Raw genomic sequence first — 18377 nt, 5'->3', positions numbered from 1 at the left:
AGTGAGTATATAAGTGAGTATATAAGTGAGTGTGTGAGTGAGTGAGTATATAAGTGAGTGTGAGTGAGTATATAAGTGAGTGTGTGAGTGAGTATATAAGTGAGTGTGTGAGTGAGTATATAAGTGAGTGTGTGAGTGAGTATATAAGTGAGTGTGTGAGTGAGTATATAAGTGAGTGTGAGTGAGTGTGTTAGTGAGTATATAAGTGATTGAGTGAGTGAGTATATAAGTGAGTGAGTATAAGTGAGTGTGTGAGTGAGTATATAAGTGAGTGAGTGTGTGAGTATATAAGTGAGTGTGAGTGAGTATAAGTGAGTGAGTGAGTGTGTGAGTATTTAAGTGAGTGTGTGAGTGAGTATATAAGTGAGTGTGAGTGAGTATATAAGTGAGTGTGTGAGTGAGTATATAAGTGAGTGTGTTAGTGAGTATAAGTGAGTGTGTTAGTGAGTATAAGTGATTGAGTGAGTGAGTATATAAGTGAGTGAGTATAAGTGAGTGTGTGAGTGAGTATATAAGTGAGTGAGTGTGTGAGTATATAAGTGAGTGTGAGTGAGTATATAAGTGAGTGTGTGAGTGAGTATATAAGTGAGTGTGTGAGTGAGTATATAAGTGAGTGTGAGTATATAAGTGAGTGTGTGAGTGAGTATATAAGTGAGTGTGTTAGTGAGTATAAGTGAGTGTGTGAGTGAGTATATAAATGAGTGAGTGTGTGAGTATATAAGTGAGTATGAGTGAGTATATAAGTGAGTGTGTGAGTGAGTATATAAGTGAGTGTGTGAGTGAGTATATAAATGAGTGAGTGTGTGAGTGAGTATATAAGTGAGTGTGTGTGTGAGTATAAGTGAGTGTGTGAGTGAGTATATAAGTGAGTGAGTGTGTGAGTATATAAGTGAGTGTGAGTGAGTATATAAGTGAGTGTGTGAGTGAGTATATAAGTGAGTGTGAGTGAGTATATAAGTGAGTGTGTGAGTGAGTATATAAGTGAGTGTGTTAGTGAGTATAAGTGAGTGTGTGAGTGAGTATATAAATGAGTGAGTGTGTGTGTGAGTATATAAGTGAGTGTGAGTGAGTATATAAGTGAGTGTGTGAGTGAGTATATAAGTGAGTGTGTGAGTGAGTATATAAGTGAGTGTGTGAGTGAGTATATAAATGAGTGAGTGTGTGAGTGAGTATATAAGTGAGTGTGTGTGTGTGAGTATAAGTGAGTGTGTGAGTGAGTATATAAGTGAGTGTGTGAGTATATAAGTGAGTGTGAGTGAGTATATAAGTGAGTGTGTGAGTGAGTATATAAGTGAGTGTGTGAGTGAGTATATAAGTGAGTGTGTGAGTGAGTATATAAGTGAGTGTGTGTGTGAGTATAAGTGAGTGTGTGAGTGAGTATATAAGTGAGTGTGTGAGTGAGTATATAAGTGAGTGTGTGAGTGAGTATATAAGTGAGTGTGTGAGTGAGTATATAAGTGAGTGTGTGAGTGAGTATATAAGTGAGTGTGTGAGTGAGTATATAAGTGAGTGTGAGTGAGTATATAAGTGAGTGTGAGTGAGTATATAAGTGAGTGTGTGAGTGAGTATATAAGTGAGTGTGTGAGTGAGTATATAAGTGAGTGTGAGTGAGTATAAGTGAGTGTGTTAGTGAGTATATAAGTGATTGAGTGAGTGAGTATATAAGTGAGTGTGAGTGAGTATAAGTGAGTGTGTGAGTATATAAGTGAGTGTGTGTGTGAGTATATAAGTGAGTGAGTGTGTGAGTATATAAGTGAGTGTGTGTGTGAGTATATAAGTGAGTGAGTGTGTGAGTATATAAGTGAGTGTGTTAGTGAGTATATAAGTGAGTGTGTGAGTGAGTATAAGTGAGTGTGTGAGTGAGTATATAAGTGATTGAGTGAGTGTGTGAGTATAAGTGAGTGTGTGAGTGGTTTGGGAAGCTCTGATCTAGAGTTTTCACTGAAGGGCGTGTCCGTGGCGGCCTGGCAAAGTTTGATGTTTCGCCATGAAACAGGAAGTTGTTGTAACTCGGGCATACAATGTCTGATCTGCCCCAAACTTCACATGTTTTATTAGAGTCCTGACCTGAAGACATCTATATGACAATATTCAGTTACAGTCATAGCGCCACCTGGGGGCAACAGGAAATGACATGTTTTACTCTGTGATTAACTCCTCATAGAGATTTAACCAGATCAACATCAAATGTTATCAGTCTAATCTTAAGACCTTAGCGATGATAAATATCAAAGATCTTGAGTTTTCGTTGAAGGGCGTGTCCGTGGTGACCGACAAAGTCTGATGTTTCGCCATGTAAGGTGAATCACTTTTTTGAGGGCCGAAACATACTCGAAAACTCATGAAACTTTGCAGATACGTCAGAAGTGGTGAAAATTTACGTCTGATATGGGTTTCAGAATTAAGTGTGGCAAAATGGCTCGATAGCGCCACCTAAAAAATTTCAACAAAGTGCCCCTGACACTACGTTTCACGTACAGGTATGAAATTTGGTACACACATCTAACAGCCCAATACTTACAAACAAGTCTCTTGGAGTGAAATCTGAAAACCAACAGGAAGTGAGATGTTTTGAATTTTCTTTGCAAAATTTGGGCAGTTTTTGCCTTTTCCAGGCGTTGTACTTTAATGAACTCCTCCTAGAGCTTTAATCAGATCAATGTCATTTTTTGTCAGTCTAATCTAAAGGCCTTTGTGACATTAAATTGCGAAGATCTAAAGTTTTCGCTGAAGGGTGTGTCCGTGGCGGCCTGACAAAGTCTGTTGTTCCGCCATGAAAAAGGAAGCCGTTGTAACTCAGGCATACAATGTCTGATCTGCTCCAAACTTCACATGTGTGATAAGAGTCCTGGCCTAAAGACATCTATATGCCAATATTCAGTTAGTCATAGCACCACCTGCTGGCAACAGGAAATGGCATGCTTTACACTGTAATTTCCTCCCAGAACCACATTTCAATATGACATAAAGTACCAAACATACTAGAAACACGTTAAATCATGCAACACTTGGCTAAGTGCTAATGTATGCGATTAACGCCATGTAAACAGGAAGTTGTTATAACTCAGGCATATGATGTCCGATCTGTTCCAAACTTCACGTGTTTGATAACAGTCCGGGTCTGAACACATCTATATCGCAATATTTGGTTATGGTCAAAGCGCCACCTGTTGGCAGCAGGAAGTGTGGCAATTATAAATGACTTAATGACATAATTGTCCTGTATTAATTCGCTTACATGCATGTCGACCACTGTTTTCTGTTTTCCTAAGGCAACGGGTGGCGGTGAGCCCGGGTGCGAGGGCCCTTTCATTGCTGCTTGCAGCTTTAATCTGAATATGAATTTTTGTATATTTTGACATTTGACATGTTCCCATAAAAGAAGAAGATAATATATGCATAATATAACTGACAATATGACTAAATATAGGACAATTCAACTAACATAGTAGTAAATTATACTCTATTGCATTTGGTCATCACAAAGAAATTAATGATACCAATAAGCAAATTTTATTCTGGGGTCCTTGAGGATGGTTCCAAATATGACGGGGGTCCATTACTCAAAAAAGGTTGAGATTCACTGTCCTACGTCACTGACCTTGTCATGCAATTCCCAGGAGAGCTTTTTGATCGACAAGTGCCCGGCCCCTGTCTGTGGCATAGAAAAAGTCCTGTTGACTAAATTTTGTTAGAACAGGAAATAAACACACTGAATCTTAGGTGTCCCAGGTAACCCTAATTCACCTTAGTTTGAATGGTCTGAAAAGAGATTTGAAGGTTATTGCTGTTGTTGCAAGATTGTGTATTTGCTAAAGATCTTCTAGATGGTTGATAGATGACAAATTTTCCTTCATTTCCTCATTTACCGCATAAATCACATTTTATATAATACGTTTACCTCTTTATTCCTGTTAGAAGTGCTTTTTTTTTGCCAGAATGTTATCAGATTCTTCTCCAATGACCATATAAGTAAAACATAATATTACAGATGAATAAACATATTTGTTATAATTTAGGTCCCAGACCATAGAATGATAAAATAAATCATAAAGTAGGCTGATAGTACTACCACTACTACTGCTACTACTACTACTAATAATAAACATAGCTAATTGTACACTCTAAAATTATATATATATATATATATATATATATATATATATATATATATATATATATATATACACGCTGGGTAGTAACAGATTACATGTAATCTGGATTACATAATCAGATTCCAAGTATTTGTAATTAGAGTAAACTACTTTTTAAAATACTCGTATTCAGACTACAGTTACTTTTTTATGGATTAGAATGTTAAAATGGATTAGAATTTTTAGAATGTTTATATTTGTTTTTCATGATAAACCTGTCGCTTAATATACGTTTGAGATTCTTCGAGTTTTTTCTGGCGGTGAGGGGGAGGGGTGTGGAATCGTGCACAGAAATCAGCAACAACAAGAATATTTGTTTTTGTAATGTTACTGTTTCCTAAATGTACTTAATTTTAAGTAAATGTGTTTTAAAATCATAAGATGTGATTTTGTTTTATTCAGTGTTGCTATCAGCAAACACTAACAGGTACATTAATGTTAGTATTTTGAAGTGTCCATACATTGCACTTTAAAAATAATATATACTGAGGCTCTTGTTGGTGAATAGAATATATTTTTGGAATATATTTGTTCTTTGTAGGCTATCTGTCAAAATAGTACAAGGTTATCCTACAATATATGTCACATCAAATAAGGATTAGCACAAAAGTAATCTAAATGTAATCCAAAAGTAGTCAGATTACATTACCAAAAATGTGAAATCTAACCGTAGGTTCACGCCGCCGCCGGCGAGAGTGTCAACGGTCGCCTTGGCCGCCCTGCCAACAACGCTGTACTGTTCATTCAAACCGCTGCCAACGGGAGGGTCAAAGCAGAGCCAAAGTAAATGACAAGTCGCGTCAACCAATCGGAAGCCTCTCAAGCGAACCGCGTCATAGCTCATTACCATAAAGTTAACCTGATTTCAACTGTCCTTGACGTTCTCACCGTCCAAGACGCGCCGCGCCGCTCTCGCCGGGGCTCGCCGCCGGCTCTCATTGAAAATGAATGACTCACTTTGACGCTGTCGCCGCCGGCGGTTACAAATTTTGTCATGTAATTTGTAATCAGTAACTGATTAACAGTTCATAAGTAATCTACCCAGCTCTCTCTATAAATATATATTGTAAGAGTATTAGGCTAGTAAACATTATCAATATATAGAATAAGTATCATTTCAGTTATCAGTTTTAATACATTTCAGATACTATAAGGAATGTGTGTTAAAAATTAAAAATTGCAATTTTTTGCAGACAATAGCGCGTGTTTTTTTCTGGATTTAATTTTCCATACAGAATATTATATTAAGTTTACCACCTAACCTACCATCTTGTTCTCATTATTATTGACTATATATTTCAGGGACTAACTATAATTAGTTGGGTCTTTCCCCTCATTTTATAAATGTGACTTGTTGACACAAATGTGGTCAGTTGACGTCACGCGCTCGAGCGTCACGTGCTGCGGTGAGGATCAGCTGATCGGCATCACTTCCTCATTGGGATTCGCGATGTTTTGACGGAGTGCTTCTGCTAATAACACTGGTGGATCATCCTTCATGTAAATAAATACCGTCACATCAAAGGTATTTCAGTCTTCTCACCTGTACGAATCGGCAGATTTAATTTTTTCTTAGATACGTGGAGGAACTGGCTGGGTTTCCAGAAACATTAGGAGACGTTGGGAAATCATGGATCATGATGATGACTGAACATTATTAGAACATGACAGTATAGTGGTGCAGCAGTCATTAGAACTGCGGGAAACGCGTATATTTGTCACAGAGATTATCATTTACTTTTTAAAGATCCATGTTTTCTGTTTTTTAAATGCATAATCAACTTACAGAGGTACTGTTGATACTATCATTATGGGAATATCATATCACAATATAGTAATATTTAGAAATGCAGATACAGATGGATATTATAAATCTATATTCTTTTGTATGTTGTATAAAAGTGTTCACATTGAAGCTCCAATCTATAACATTTCAACCTTAAAGTAACCTCAATAGGGAAACATGATATATCAGCTCCATATATATCACTTACTGACTTACAGTTGACTTGTTTCTATAGCAGATTTCAAAAGGAATATTTGGTCTTTTTTAACATTATTGTATAAAATCAGGAATTCATCGGTTATTGGCCATAACATTAAAATATTTATTTGTGCATCACTAAAATTCACATCTCAAAACAGTTCAGTTCCTATTTTAGCCACAGAAAAAGTTAAATACGCCCTGATAGTATCTTCTTCCTGTATAACCGATTTATGCAGATGCGTATAATACAAACATTTTAAAGATGCTATTATTGGCCTATACCGATGTTGTTGCTGAAATATTGTACATTATGTAATAGAAAGTAAAATTTTCCCCTCACCTCTTTTTTTCTTTTTATAATTTGTATACTTTTATTATTCTATAGTGTTTACTGCTTTCTTTTTTTGTGCTTTACAGTGCTTATTTTTTGTTATGGAACGTGAAGCATTCACATAATATTAATGTTCTTATCATATTATTATATAACTGATCTCAGATGGCAGGATATTTCAGTGCTGGGTGATGAAACTGAAAAAAATATCTCTATTTTTAGTCTTTTGACCATGTTTGATATACATATCTCAATATTATTTACAGTTGCAAGAAAAAGTATGTGAACCACTTGCAGAATCTGTGAAAATGTGAATTATTTTAACAAAATAAGAGGGATCATACAAAATGCATGTTATTTTTTATTTAGTACTGTCCTGAGTAAGATATTTTACATAAAAGATCTTTTTCACATTTTCACAGATTCTGCAAGTGGTTCACATACTTTTTCTTGCAACTGTATGTGTTTGTAAAGTGCAGTTCAAAACAAAGGAATATTTTACACTAAATGATCAAAAAGGATGAATGATATTTAATCATTATCATCTTATTTGATCATTTTTTTACCTACTTTTTTATATTTAATGCACAATCTACACTGCAAGTTGTATCTTGTATATAACGGTATGTAACAAATAAAAATCTTGAATCTTGTATAATTATTCATATATCATGTATGGTATGCTGAGTTCCTCAAGAATACCAACAAACTATGGTATTACTATGGTTATTGATGGCTGTCAGTTATATTAATCTGGCATGATGCATTTTTCAGCTCTGGGCATTTGGCTTCGGTCACATTCTCTTAATGAATACCTCGGACAGTGAAGAGGACTCTTACAACGAGAGGTCCGCTCTGGTCCAGTCCGAAAGCCCAACCATCCCTTCGTACAGCCAAGACCATGATATGTCCCTGCCCCAGGAAACAGACGCTAAACGAGTAAGTGGACATGAGGTCTCCCTACTGGCTTTTTATTAAAGTGTTAGCTCAAAGAACTAAACTTGAAGTGTGCCAATTTAGAGTTTTTACTTAGCATCTGATTTAACTAACCTTTCAACCAGGACAACTCTCGGAATAGTTTTATCTTGTTATTGAATATGCCAATGTTTGGTCTTGGCGGATTAGATCTGCTGCTGTTGATTTAATGCTGTTGCTGCTGCAGATCAAGTATAGACTTGCTACTGCTAATAGATACACAAGACGCTGCTGTGAGCATGTAAGATATGCTGCTGCTGCATCAACAGACATACATAAATCCTGTAGCAGATCTAGGTAGGTGGAGCTGGGGAGGTGGAGGGGTTCAGAGGATAGTGCTGCAACAAACACTGAACCAGACTATTTAAATGTTGAGCAAGCGATCTCATTGGCTGCAGGATCAGCAGAGTCCAATCAGCTTGTGCCATGCAGTAATGATGTGATTGTGTGACCTATCAGCCTGCACCCTCTAGAGTTTCATTACTGAACTAGATATTTGAAGGCAAGAATATGCTCAGAGGTTTTGTGGTATTATAAAACGTGTTTATCTGCATCAACAAGTCCCATTTTTCTCATCCGCACCTTTAATTCCTGCAGCGACGGCCGGTCAGCTCAGGCTTGGACGAGCCCGTGCCAGTGGAGAGAGAGAGAGTGGCCACTCCTGACGGAGAGGAAGAGGAGCTGACCCTCAAATACGGAGCTAAGCATGTCATCATGCTCTTCATCCCCGTCACGCTCTGCATGGTGGTCGTCGTGGCAACAATCAAGTCTGTCAGTTTCTACACGGAGAAGAGCGGACAGCGGCTGTAAGGGTTTTGTTACCTTAAATTCAGCAAAAAATGAAAATTCTGTCTATTCACCCTCATGACCTGAATGCTGTTATTTTTCCATGGAACATTTTCCATTTTTAATATATTTCTTAAAAAAAAAAAATATATATATATATATATATATAATATATATATATATATATATAAAGAAAAGATTTTGTGAAGTATTTTTTAAATATTTTTAAAAAGAGGAATATTACTATAAAAGAAAAGTAGAAAAGTGGTTTTTTTTAATATTTAAAAATATTTAAAAAATGGATATTTTAATTCAAAAAGAGATTTCAAAAGGAATATTTCCTCATTTTTGAATATTTTAAAAAAACATGAAGTATTGTTTGTGATTTTTTTTAAATATTAAAAGTATTGTAGTGTTTTTTTTTAAATATTTAAAAATGTTTTAAAAATAGATATTTTAATTAAAAATAGATTTCAAAAGGAATATTTCCTTTTTCTTTAAAAAATAAAAATAAAAATATTTTTAAAAATGATTTAAAATATTTAAATTAAATCATAATATCAGCCAATTAGTGGTTATCAGCCATAACAATAAAATAACTGTTGGTGAGCACTAAATATTAAAAGTATTGTAGTGTTTTTTTTTAAATATTTTAAAATATTTTAAAAATGGATATTTTAATTCAAAAAAGAGATTTCAAAAGGAATATTTTAAATTAAATCATAATATCAGCCATTTAGCGGTTATCAGCCATAACAATATAATAACTGTTGGTGAACACTAAAAAGCATGTAAAAACATTTTTTTTAATGATAACAATTTAGTGACCATCTTAGCCAAAGAAAAAGTATCTGCATCCAATATTAACTGATTTAGGCAGATATTATAATAATTTTGAGAAATGCTATTATTGTTACTGTTATATTGTGCATTATTTAATATTACCAAAAATTTTTTTTTAAAAAAGTGTAATTTGCTTTTATTGTTTTTTTATTACTGCTTTCTTTCTTTTTAAATTAAAGCTTTATTTTTATTTTTTTAAATATCACATTCCATAATATTAATGTTCTTATCATATTGCTATGTAACTGATCTCATATAGCACGATGCGTCACAAAAAAGTAACAGATGTGAGGATGAATAAATGATGACAGAATTTTCATTTTTGAATCAATCCTTTAAAATGAAGCATCATTTAATGAAGTAAAGTCATGCTTTGCAGCATCTACACACCGTTCGAAGAGGATCCGAACTCTGTCGGTCAGAGGCTCCTGAACTCGCTCCTCAACACCATCGTCATGATCAGCGTCATTGTCTTCATGACCATAATACTGGTGGTGCTTTATAAGTATCGCTGCTATAAAGTGAGATCCTCTTTATTACTGTAACACTATATATGAAGTTCTTTTGATTGTGACTTCATGATTGTAAAACTAAAAATCATTACTGTATCTTCTAAGATGTGTTTTATTTTCTCTGTGTGTGCAGTTTATTCATGGCTGGCTGATTCTGTCTTCACTGATGTTGCTCTTCTGGTTCAGCTTCATGTATCTGGAGTGAGATTCTGATTTCTTACTATATTTCTACTGTATGTAACCCATCTCATACAGCAGGATGTGTCAATACTGGGCAATATAGCTGAACAAAATTATTTCTCTATATTTTTAGCCTTTTGGTAGGGCTCTGAGATTAATCGTGGTCATGTTTTTTGCTTCTCTTGATTATTAAAGCATTAGCCGATGTTTTTTTAAAGTATCCTAGTCATATTAAAAGGACGCCCACCAAAGAAGATGCATACCAATTTTAAATTGCACGGATCATATGGTTGCAGATTTATAATGTTTTTGTTTAGTTTTTTGTAGCGCCCCATATTGGTGGATTTTTACAAAACATGGTGTGCATCCTCAGAATAACCTGTTGTCTTTGTTTATCTAATTTTGTTAAGATTGGACATTGCGTTCAGCAGCTATAGGTCAACTTGTTAAAATGGGCGTTGCCTGACCAATTAATTAACTTACAACTTTACAATACTTCGACGAATCAGAATTCTTTTGATAACTTTTTGCTAGCACTGTCCCTAGTTGCTGTGTGCCTGTTTTGAAGCAGATCGGACCAACCTAGGAGAAGTTAAAAAAAAAAGTATGTTTTTAGGAAAATTCAAAATGGTGGAAAAATTGTATTGGCGGATAGATACATTTTGTAGGGCTTGACTCAATGATCCTTGGGGAAGTAATTTAGTTTCTAGTCCTTCGGGTTCCAAAATTGTGATCCAAAATGCAAATTGCCTTATTATAGCGCCACCTAGTGTCGGGCGGGCTTGTATCTTTGCTGACAGAAATAATAATATTTAAGCATTTTTGTTCATAGAGAAATACATAGTAATTAACAGTGATAATTACCTACATACATTCTGCAGTATTTTAAAGTATGTAATAAGATTTCCATAAACAGTTTTGAGTGGGAATACAAACTAATCATTAAAAAGAACTGATAAGCGGAAATGAATCAGTATCATATGACCCCTATATAAATATTTGGTTTGAGTTGATTTAAATGTTATAGTAATATTTTTGACAAACCCTTTCCTTTTCAGGGAGGTGTTCAAGACATATAACATCGCCATGGACTACCCAACGTTAGTGATGATCATCTGGAATTTTGGCGTTGTGGGAATGATCTGCATCCACTGGAAAGGACCGTTACGTCTGCAGCAGGCGTACCTCATTGTCATCAGCGCCCTCATGGCTCTCATCTTCATCAAATACCTGCCCGAATGGTCGGCATGGGTCATACTGGGAGCCATCTCCATATATGGTATGTTTGCCTGAAGATTGATTGACAGTCCCTCGAACCATCTGCTTCTGCATTTGTTCTTCAACTTCTCTGTCTCTTTTTAAACTGTGACTCTCATTCACATTTAAAAGAGGGAGTATTAGTTCTTTAAAGGCATAGTTAACCCAATAATAAATCCTGTCATTAGTTACCCTCATGTCGTTCCAAACCTGTATGACTTTCTTTCTTCTGTGGAACATGAAACCATATTTTGAAGATTTTGATTATTTCGGATCCCATTGACTAGCATTGTATTTTTTTCTCCATCCAATGGAAGTCAATGGGAACTGAAACTGTTTGGCTACCAACAAAATGTCTTTTATGTTCTGCAGAAGAAAGAAATGCATACAGGTTTGAAATGACACGAGGGTGAGTAAATTATGACTGAACTTTCATTTTTTGGTGGACTATCCCTTTAATTTGTTTAATGTTAAAAATTCAGTTCTTAAAGGTACAGAACATAATTTCTGTTATAAATAAAAAACAGTTTTTCCAAGTCAGGCTTTTTTTTTTTTTTTTTGTGCATTTTTTGTTACGCAATAGTGGCACAAAAATTGCAAACATGACTTTTAATCACTGAAAATGCTCATAACTGTGGGATTGGTGCACATGATATTATCCGTGATATTGTGTTTGTTTTCCAGATCTGATAGCGGTGCTGTGTCCAAAAGGCCCATTGAGGATGCTGGTTGAGACCGCTCAGGAAAGAAACGAGCCAATTTTCCCTGCGCTCATATATTCGTGTATGTCCTGAAAAAATCATCCCAGCACGTACAGCTTTGAGACTCAGAGCAGATGGGATTGTCTTAAATTTACGCCAGTTTTTTATTAACATGTTTGCTCAATTTAAGTCCGCTCAAGATGGATCATGTACTGATAAAAGTTTCTCTTTCTCAGCTGCCATGGTTTGGATGGTTGGAATGGCTGATACTAGTAATCCAGATAGAGGTGAGCTGCTTTTCTGGTCTTTACTGGTATTTTATTACTTTTTAAAAGACTTTGTAGAGTTAAAGGAGACTATAATACTCTGTGACCTAGATAATGGTGAATAAGACTTCCGGGGCGCTCCAGTGCGTGTGCGACCCAGCAGCTTGCCCATCCAATTGTTTGTTTTTACTCGTTTTATTGAGTGTTTATTGTGGACGTTAATGTTTATGCGTGAAAGGAAGTGTCAGTGATCCAGAGATGTGGCTTCTAAAGACTTTTGATCAACTGTTCGCAATATCTACTGTGATAACGCTATTGCTGGAACTCTCCAGCTGTTACGGTTCGGAATATGGAGTATTGGGGGAAATTATCTATAATCGGGAGTTTCTGATCTCCCTACGAACAGCGTCTGCCGGTATTATACCAGATATTCCGGTGGAGTTGTGCAGATTGCATGCACGGAGCAAACATCGGAAAAGAGGGAGAAGAGGAGGCCTGCATAGGAGATTTAAAAACCTCAGGCTCGACAACTGCCGTAAGCTACCCCCTCTTCCCACAATTCTGTTGTCAAATGTGCAGTCACTAAGACACAAGACAGACGAGCTGGAAGCTTGGATTAAGTGCAAACCCGGTATAAGAGACACTTGTCTTCTCGCCTTCTCGTAAACATGGCTAAGGGAGGTAGACCGGGACGAGGACCTGATTATGAGTGGGTTTGGTAGCCCAATTCGCCTGGACCGAGACCCGATGACAACTGGGAAAAGTCGGGGAGGAGGAGTGTGTCTCTATGTAAATAAAAGGTATTGTAATACTGTGGTAGTGAGAGAAAGAATATGCACTTCGGATATTGAATTGTTGACAGTGTCTCTCCGGCCGTTCTATTTACCTCGAGAGTACCAACAACTGTTTTATACGCGTATATTCATCCGCGAGCCAATGCCTCAACTGCAGCGCAAGTGATCGCTGATGTCACTCACAGACTGGACTCTATTTGCCCAGAGGCCCCTAAGTTTTTTATAGGAGATTTTAACCACTGTACTTTAGACAAGACCTTAAGATCATATGAACATTATATAACTTGTTCTACAACGCAGAGGAACACCACTTTAGATCTATGTTATGGTTCAGTAAATGGAGCCTATAGATCTATGGCTATGCCGCCACTTGGTGCCTCCTACCACAACAGTATTTATTTGATGCCTGTGTATAAGCCCGCGTTCAGACGTCTTGAGCGTGAGGAAAAAAATATAAAACTTTGGACAGAAGACAGCATTTCCTCTCTACAGGGGTGTCTGGAATGTACTGATTGGACTTGTTTTTATGACACTTGTAATGATATTAATGAACTTACGGATACAATGTCTGCCTATGTCAAATATTGTGTTGATATGACTATCCCATCTAAAAAAGTGGTCATTTATCCCAACAACAAGCCTTGGGTAATGAAGGAATTGAAAAGTGTTATCAACAGGAAAAAAAAGACATTCTATTTAGGGGACCTGGTAGAGAAAAAAGCTGCCTCTAGAGAAGTCAAAAATGAAATAAGGAAAGCAAAAAGTATAAAATCAGTATAATAGTGGGGATTTAAAGGCAGCCTGGCAAGGCATTAAAACCATGGCAGCCATTAATCAGCCTGTGTGTAGAACAGGGCAACCAATAAAATTGAGTGGTATAGATGATGGAGATTTGCCTGATATTTTTAATACATTTTTCTGTAGGTTTGAAAGGTCGTTTTCAGATTGTCTAGTCACATTGAGAGAGACGTGGAAGCATCAGAGAGGGATAAAAATACAACAGGATAAAGTCACAACACTATTTAAAAGCATAAAAATAGGTAAGGCTCCCGGTCCTGACGCAATCTGTGGGCGTACACTCCACTATTGTGCCGAGCAGCTTAGTGAGGCTTTTACAGTTATCTTTCAAAAATGTGCTGATAGTGGGGATATACCTGATTTATGGAAAACATCAACAGTAATACCCATCCCTAAAACAAAATTTCCTAAAGAGCTCAATGAATTTAGACCAATTGCATTAAATTCCCTGGTCATGAAATGTTTTGAAAAGATCTTGAAGGACACAATCATCCCCCTAACTGTAGACAAATTAGATCCTCTACAGTTCGCATATCAAGCGGGTAAGGGAGTAGAGGATGCAAAACTTTTTATTCTTGACAAGGTGTATAAACATCTTGAGAAACCTGCATCTCATGCAAGAATTGTATTTGCTGACTTTAGTTCAGCTTTTAATAAAATGCAGCCTCACATTCTAATTGATCGATTAGTTTCATATTTTAAGTTACCTGAGCAGATCCTATTACTTATCTTAAACTTTTTAACAAATAGAAGGCAGCAGGTCTATGTAAATGGAAATATGTCATCTGTTATCGTATCAAATACAGGCTCTCCTCAGGGCTGTGTGCTTTCCCCCCTTCTTTTCATATTATACACTGACAACTGCAGGTCATCTTGGGAGAACAGCTATTTAGTGAAGTTTTCAGATGACACAGCTTTGTTGTCCCTTTTACAGGGCAACCAACCTGATCATAGCAGTGCCCTTGAGGAGTTTGCTAGATGGTGCGACGACAGTTTCCTTGACTTAAATGTGTCAAAGACCAAAGAATTAATAATAGATTTTAGGAAGGTTAGTGACGAACCAAAACTAAGTGTAATACACAATGAAGGTGTTCAAGTGGTTCAAACATACAAGTACTTGGGCACAGTTTTTGATTCACATTTGAATTTCAGAGAGAACACTGATAGCATTACTAACCGAGCAAACCAAAGAATATACCTACTGAGGAAGCTGAACTCCTTTGGGGTCTGCAAAAGAATTTTATGTACATTCTATCAGGCATTCATTGAGAGTCTATTAAATTTTTCTTTCTTGGGTTGGTTTAATGGTTTAGCTGTGAAAGACAAAAAGAGTTTGAGCGACATTGTTAAAGTATGCTCAAAAATTACTGGTACCCAATTAAATGATCTAAGTTCCCTCTGGAAAAAAAGAGTGGTCCAAAAAGCAGATAGAATACTGTGCCAACCAGATCATGTGCTCAGGTATGGATTTGTTCTCATGCAGTCAGGTCGGCGGTATTATGTGCCAATACGGAAAACGAATCGTTACGCAAATTCATTCCTTCCCTCTGCTATAAGATTCTTGAATGAGAACCTATAACTACACAAATGGCTCTGGTATTCCTCTACTTTGTTCTGTCATTGGCAGGTGAATGTGTGTGGTGTGTTGTATTGTATGTGTGTGTCAGGGTGCGATCGTTTGTATACATTTTTTAACTTGTAATTTTTATATTTATTGTGGGCTAATAATTCTAATTTAACCCTTATTGGATGGGTTGGCTGTAGAACTGAATTGCCCCCTTGGGGACTAATAAAGATATCTGAATCTGAATCTGAATAAGCTGTTGTTGTCTTCTCAGCTGACGAAAGGCAGCGTGGTGAGGGCGGAGCCCGGGCACAGGAAGGGGTGGAGTCAGAGGATGATGTCGCTCAGGGAGGGAGGCGGCGGTATTCGGCAGAAGAGGACCTTGAGGAAGACCGTAAGTGCTCTCAGTGTCATACAGATCATATTCTTTGGTTGCTTACGAAACATGTAAATAGGGCTCATATGTACTGAATTACTAATGACAATGAGGTGAACTAGTTAAAAATGCCCCAGGGAATCAAGGCAAGTGTTACAAACACTTTTCTTTCTAATGCCATGCTGTAATGCCGGTTGGTTGACTTTGACACAGGAGGGGTGAAGCTGGGTCTCGGTGACTTCATCTTCTACAGTGTCCTGGTGGGAAAGGCGGCGGCCACCGGAGGAGACTGGAACACCACACTGGCCTGTTTCGTGGCCATTCTCATTGTAAGTATTTCAGCCAGACTGTGAGCTTCATTAAGTACAGACTAACGTTCACTACTGTTCAAAAGTTTGGAGTCTATACAATTTTTTTTAAATATTTTTTTTAAAGCCTCAAATCTGCATTTGTTTGATCAAAAATACAGTGAACATATAATATTGTGAAATATTATTACAATTTAAAATAACAACATTTTCTATCTGAATATATTTTCAAATGTAATTTATTCCTGTGATCAAAGCTGAATTTTCAGCATCATTACTCCAGTCTTCAGTGTCACATGATCCTTCAGAAATCATTCTAATATGATCGTTTGCTGCTTAATATTTTTGTTGAAACCACAGTACATTTTTCCAAGATTGTTTTATAAATAGAAAGTTCAAAAGAACAGCAATTAGATGAAATAGAAATCTTTTGTAACATTATAAATGTCTTTACTGTAACTTTTGATCAATTTAAAGCATCTTCTCTGAATGCACGTTTTAATTTCTTTCAAATAAGAAGTCTTTTAAAGGTGCCATCGGACGTTTTTTTTACAAGATATAATAGAAGTCTAAGGTGTCCCCTGAATGTGTCTGTGAAGTTTCAGCTCAAAATACCCCATCGATTTTTTTTTTTAATTAATTTTTTAACTGCCTATTTTGGGGGCATCATTCAATATGAACTGATTCAGGCTGCAGCCCCTTTAAATCTGGCGCTCCCTGCCCACGGAGCTCGCACTTGCCTTAAACAACATAAAAAAAGTTCAAACAGCTAATATAACCCTCAAAATGGATCTTTACAAAGTGCTTGTCATGCATACTGCATGGATCATGTGAGTATAGTATGTATTTGGATGTTTACATTTGATTCTGAATGAGTTTGATAGTGCTCCATGGCTAACAGCTAATGCTACACTGTTGGAGAGATTTATAAAGAATTAAGTTGTGTTTATGAATTATACAGACTGCAAGTGTTTAAAAATGAAAATAGTGACGGCTCTTGTCTCTGTGAATACAGTAAGAAACGATGGTAACTTTAACCACATTTAACAGTACATTAGCAACATGCTAACAAAACATTTAGAAAGATAATTTACAAATATCACTAAAAATATCATGATATCATGGATCATGTCAGTTATTATTGTTCCATCTGCCATTTTTTGCTATCGTTTCTAATATTTATAATTTAATCAGAACTAATAGTGAGTAAGGCAGACAGCTCAATAGTTTTTGGAACAGAGCCTAAGAGTTTAATTTGGGTGAATCTCGAGCTTGAGAATGTTGCTGTGGTTGTTTTGCAGGGACTGTGTCTGACGCTCCTCCTGCTGGCCATTTTCAAGAAGGCTCTGCCGGCTCTTCCCATCTCCATCACCTTCGGCCTGGTGTTCTACTTCTCCACAGACAATCTGGTTCGCCCTTTCATGGACAGCCTGGCAGCCCACCAGTACTACATCTGACAGAAACCCTCCGACACGTGAAGGACTTCATGATGAGATTCAAATGTTTTTAGTTCTTATAATTCTAAGCTGGTTTCTGATATTTCTGAGGCGCTCTCGGTGAGTGAGTGAGTGAACGTATGAAATGCATCAAACAAGCAAACCAATATCAGTTTGAGTTGTCATGCATCTTTGCATTGGCTTTTTGTTTTTTATCAAGAAGCTACACAGTAGCTCTTTGGAATAGTTTTACTAATTTTTTGTACTTACTGACAAGATAAATGACAGGAGTGTGACCAGCAGCCAGACAGGTGTCTTTTTAATCTCAAATAATGACTCATAAACAGAAGAACAGAATGCAGCTAGACTCAGCCCTAAGACAGATTCCTGTATATGTGGCCCACATGCAGCTGATGTTCTGTTTGCAGTGGTTACAGCATAATAAACTAATGACGCAAATAGATTTCCTGTATACTTTCATTTATAGAATCACTAACATTGTGGCAGGTATAAAACACCAATGAAAGCGTATAATGTAGAGTCATCGTGATTTCAGAAAGTAGGAAAGTGTTTGTTGGTCCTAGATAGGGCTAAGTGATATATAATATTCACAATAATTTTGCTGGTGATATAAACTTAAACAACATTTATAATTGTAAATGACGAATCAAGAGCGCATTAAAAAACATCTCAATGTTGCATTCTGGTTGCAGTACAATGTTCTAGAAAACACCACAAATTAAACATTAACATTTTTGGATTGCTAAAAATGACTGCAGTTTTGAGAATAAAACTAAAAAAATGTATACAACCAAAATAAAATGTTTTGGGAACATTGTGAAAATCCTACTTTTCTGGTAGGTTCTCTTTAAGTAGCCTCAAAAACATCAATAGAACTTTTTACTATAAAAACAAAACCAGACCAAATTGCAACATTTGTAGAATGTTTTAGTGAAATTACAAGTCCTGCAACTGAAGAGTATCAAAGTGTTAATGCAGAGATGTTTTAATAGTGTCTCATTTATTTCATTGGCAGAAATGGCAGTATATTTGTGTCCTTAAATTATATATATATATATATATATATATATATATATATATATATATAT

General features: G+C 36.3%; 1 protein-coding gene across 1 annotated transcript; it reads left to right on the top strand.

Annotated features, from left to right (window-relative positions):
- Positions 1-5542: 5542 nt before the first annotated feature.
- Positions 5543-18313, top strand: psen2 (presenilin 2). The gene is made up of 11 exons (XM_067405258.1): positions 5543-5679; positions 7247-7411; positions 8045-8253; positions 9456-9597; positions 9722-9789; positions 10827-11047; positions 11710-11808; positions 11963-12013; positions 15423-15542; positions 15738-15853; positions 17134-18313. The coding sequence occupies exons 2-11, from the start codon at positions 7280-7282 to the stop codon at positions 17287-17289; spliced, it is 1314 nt and encodes a 437-aa protein (XP_067261359.1). The 5' UTR covers positions 5543-5679; positions 7247-7279; the 3' UTR covers positions 17290-18313.
- Positions 18314-18377: the final 64 nt, after the last annotated feature.

This window comes from Chanodichthys erythropterus, chromosome 12, assembly GCF_024489055.1.
Source record: "Chanodichthys erythropterus isolate Z2021 chromosome 12, ASM2448905v1, whole genome shotgun sequence".
NCBI classification, from domain to species: domain Eukaryota; kingdom Metazoa; phylum Chordata; class Actinopteri; order Cypriniformes; family Xenocyprididae; genus Chanodichthys; species Chanodichthys erythropterus.
Note: the sequence above shows the minus strand (reverse complement) of the source record. Positions and strands in the feature narration are given on the sequence as shown.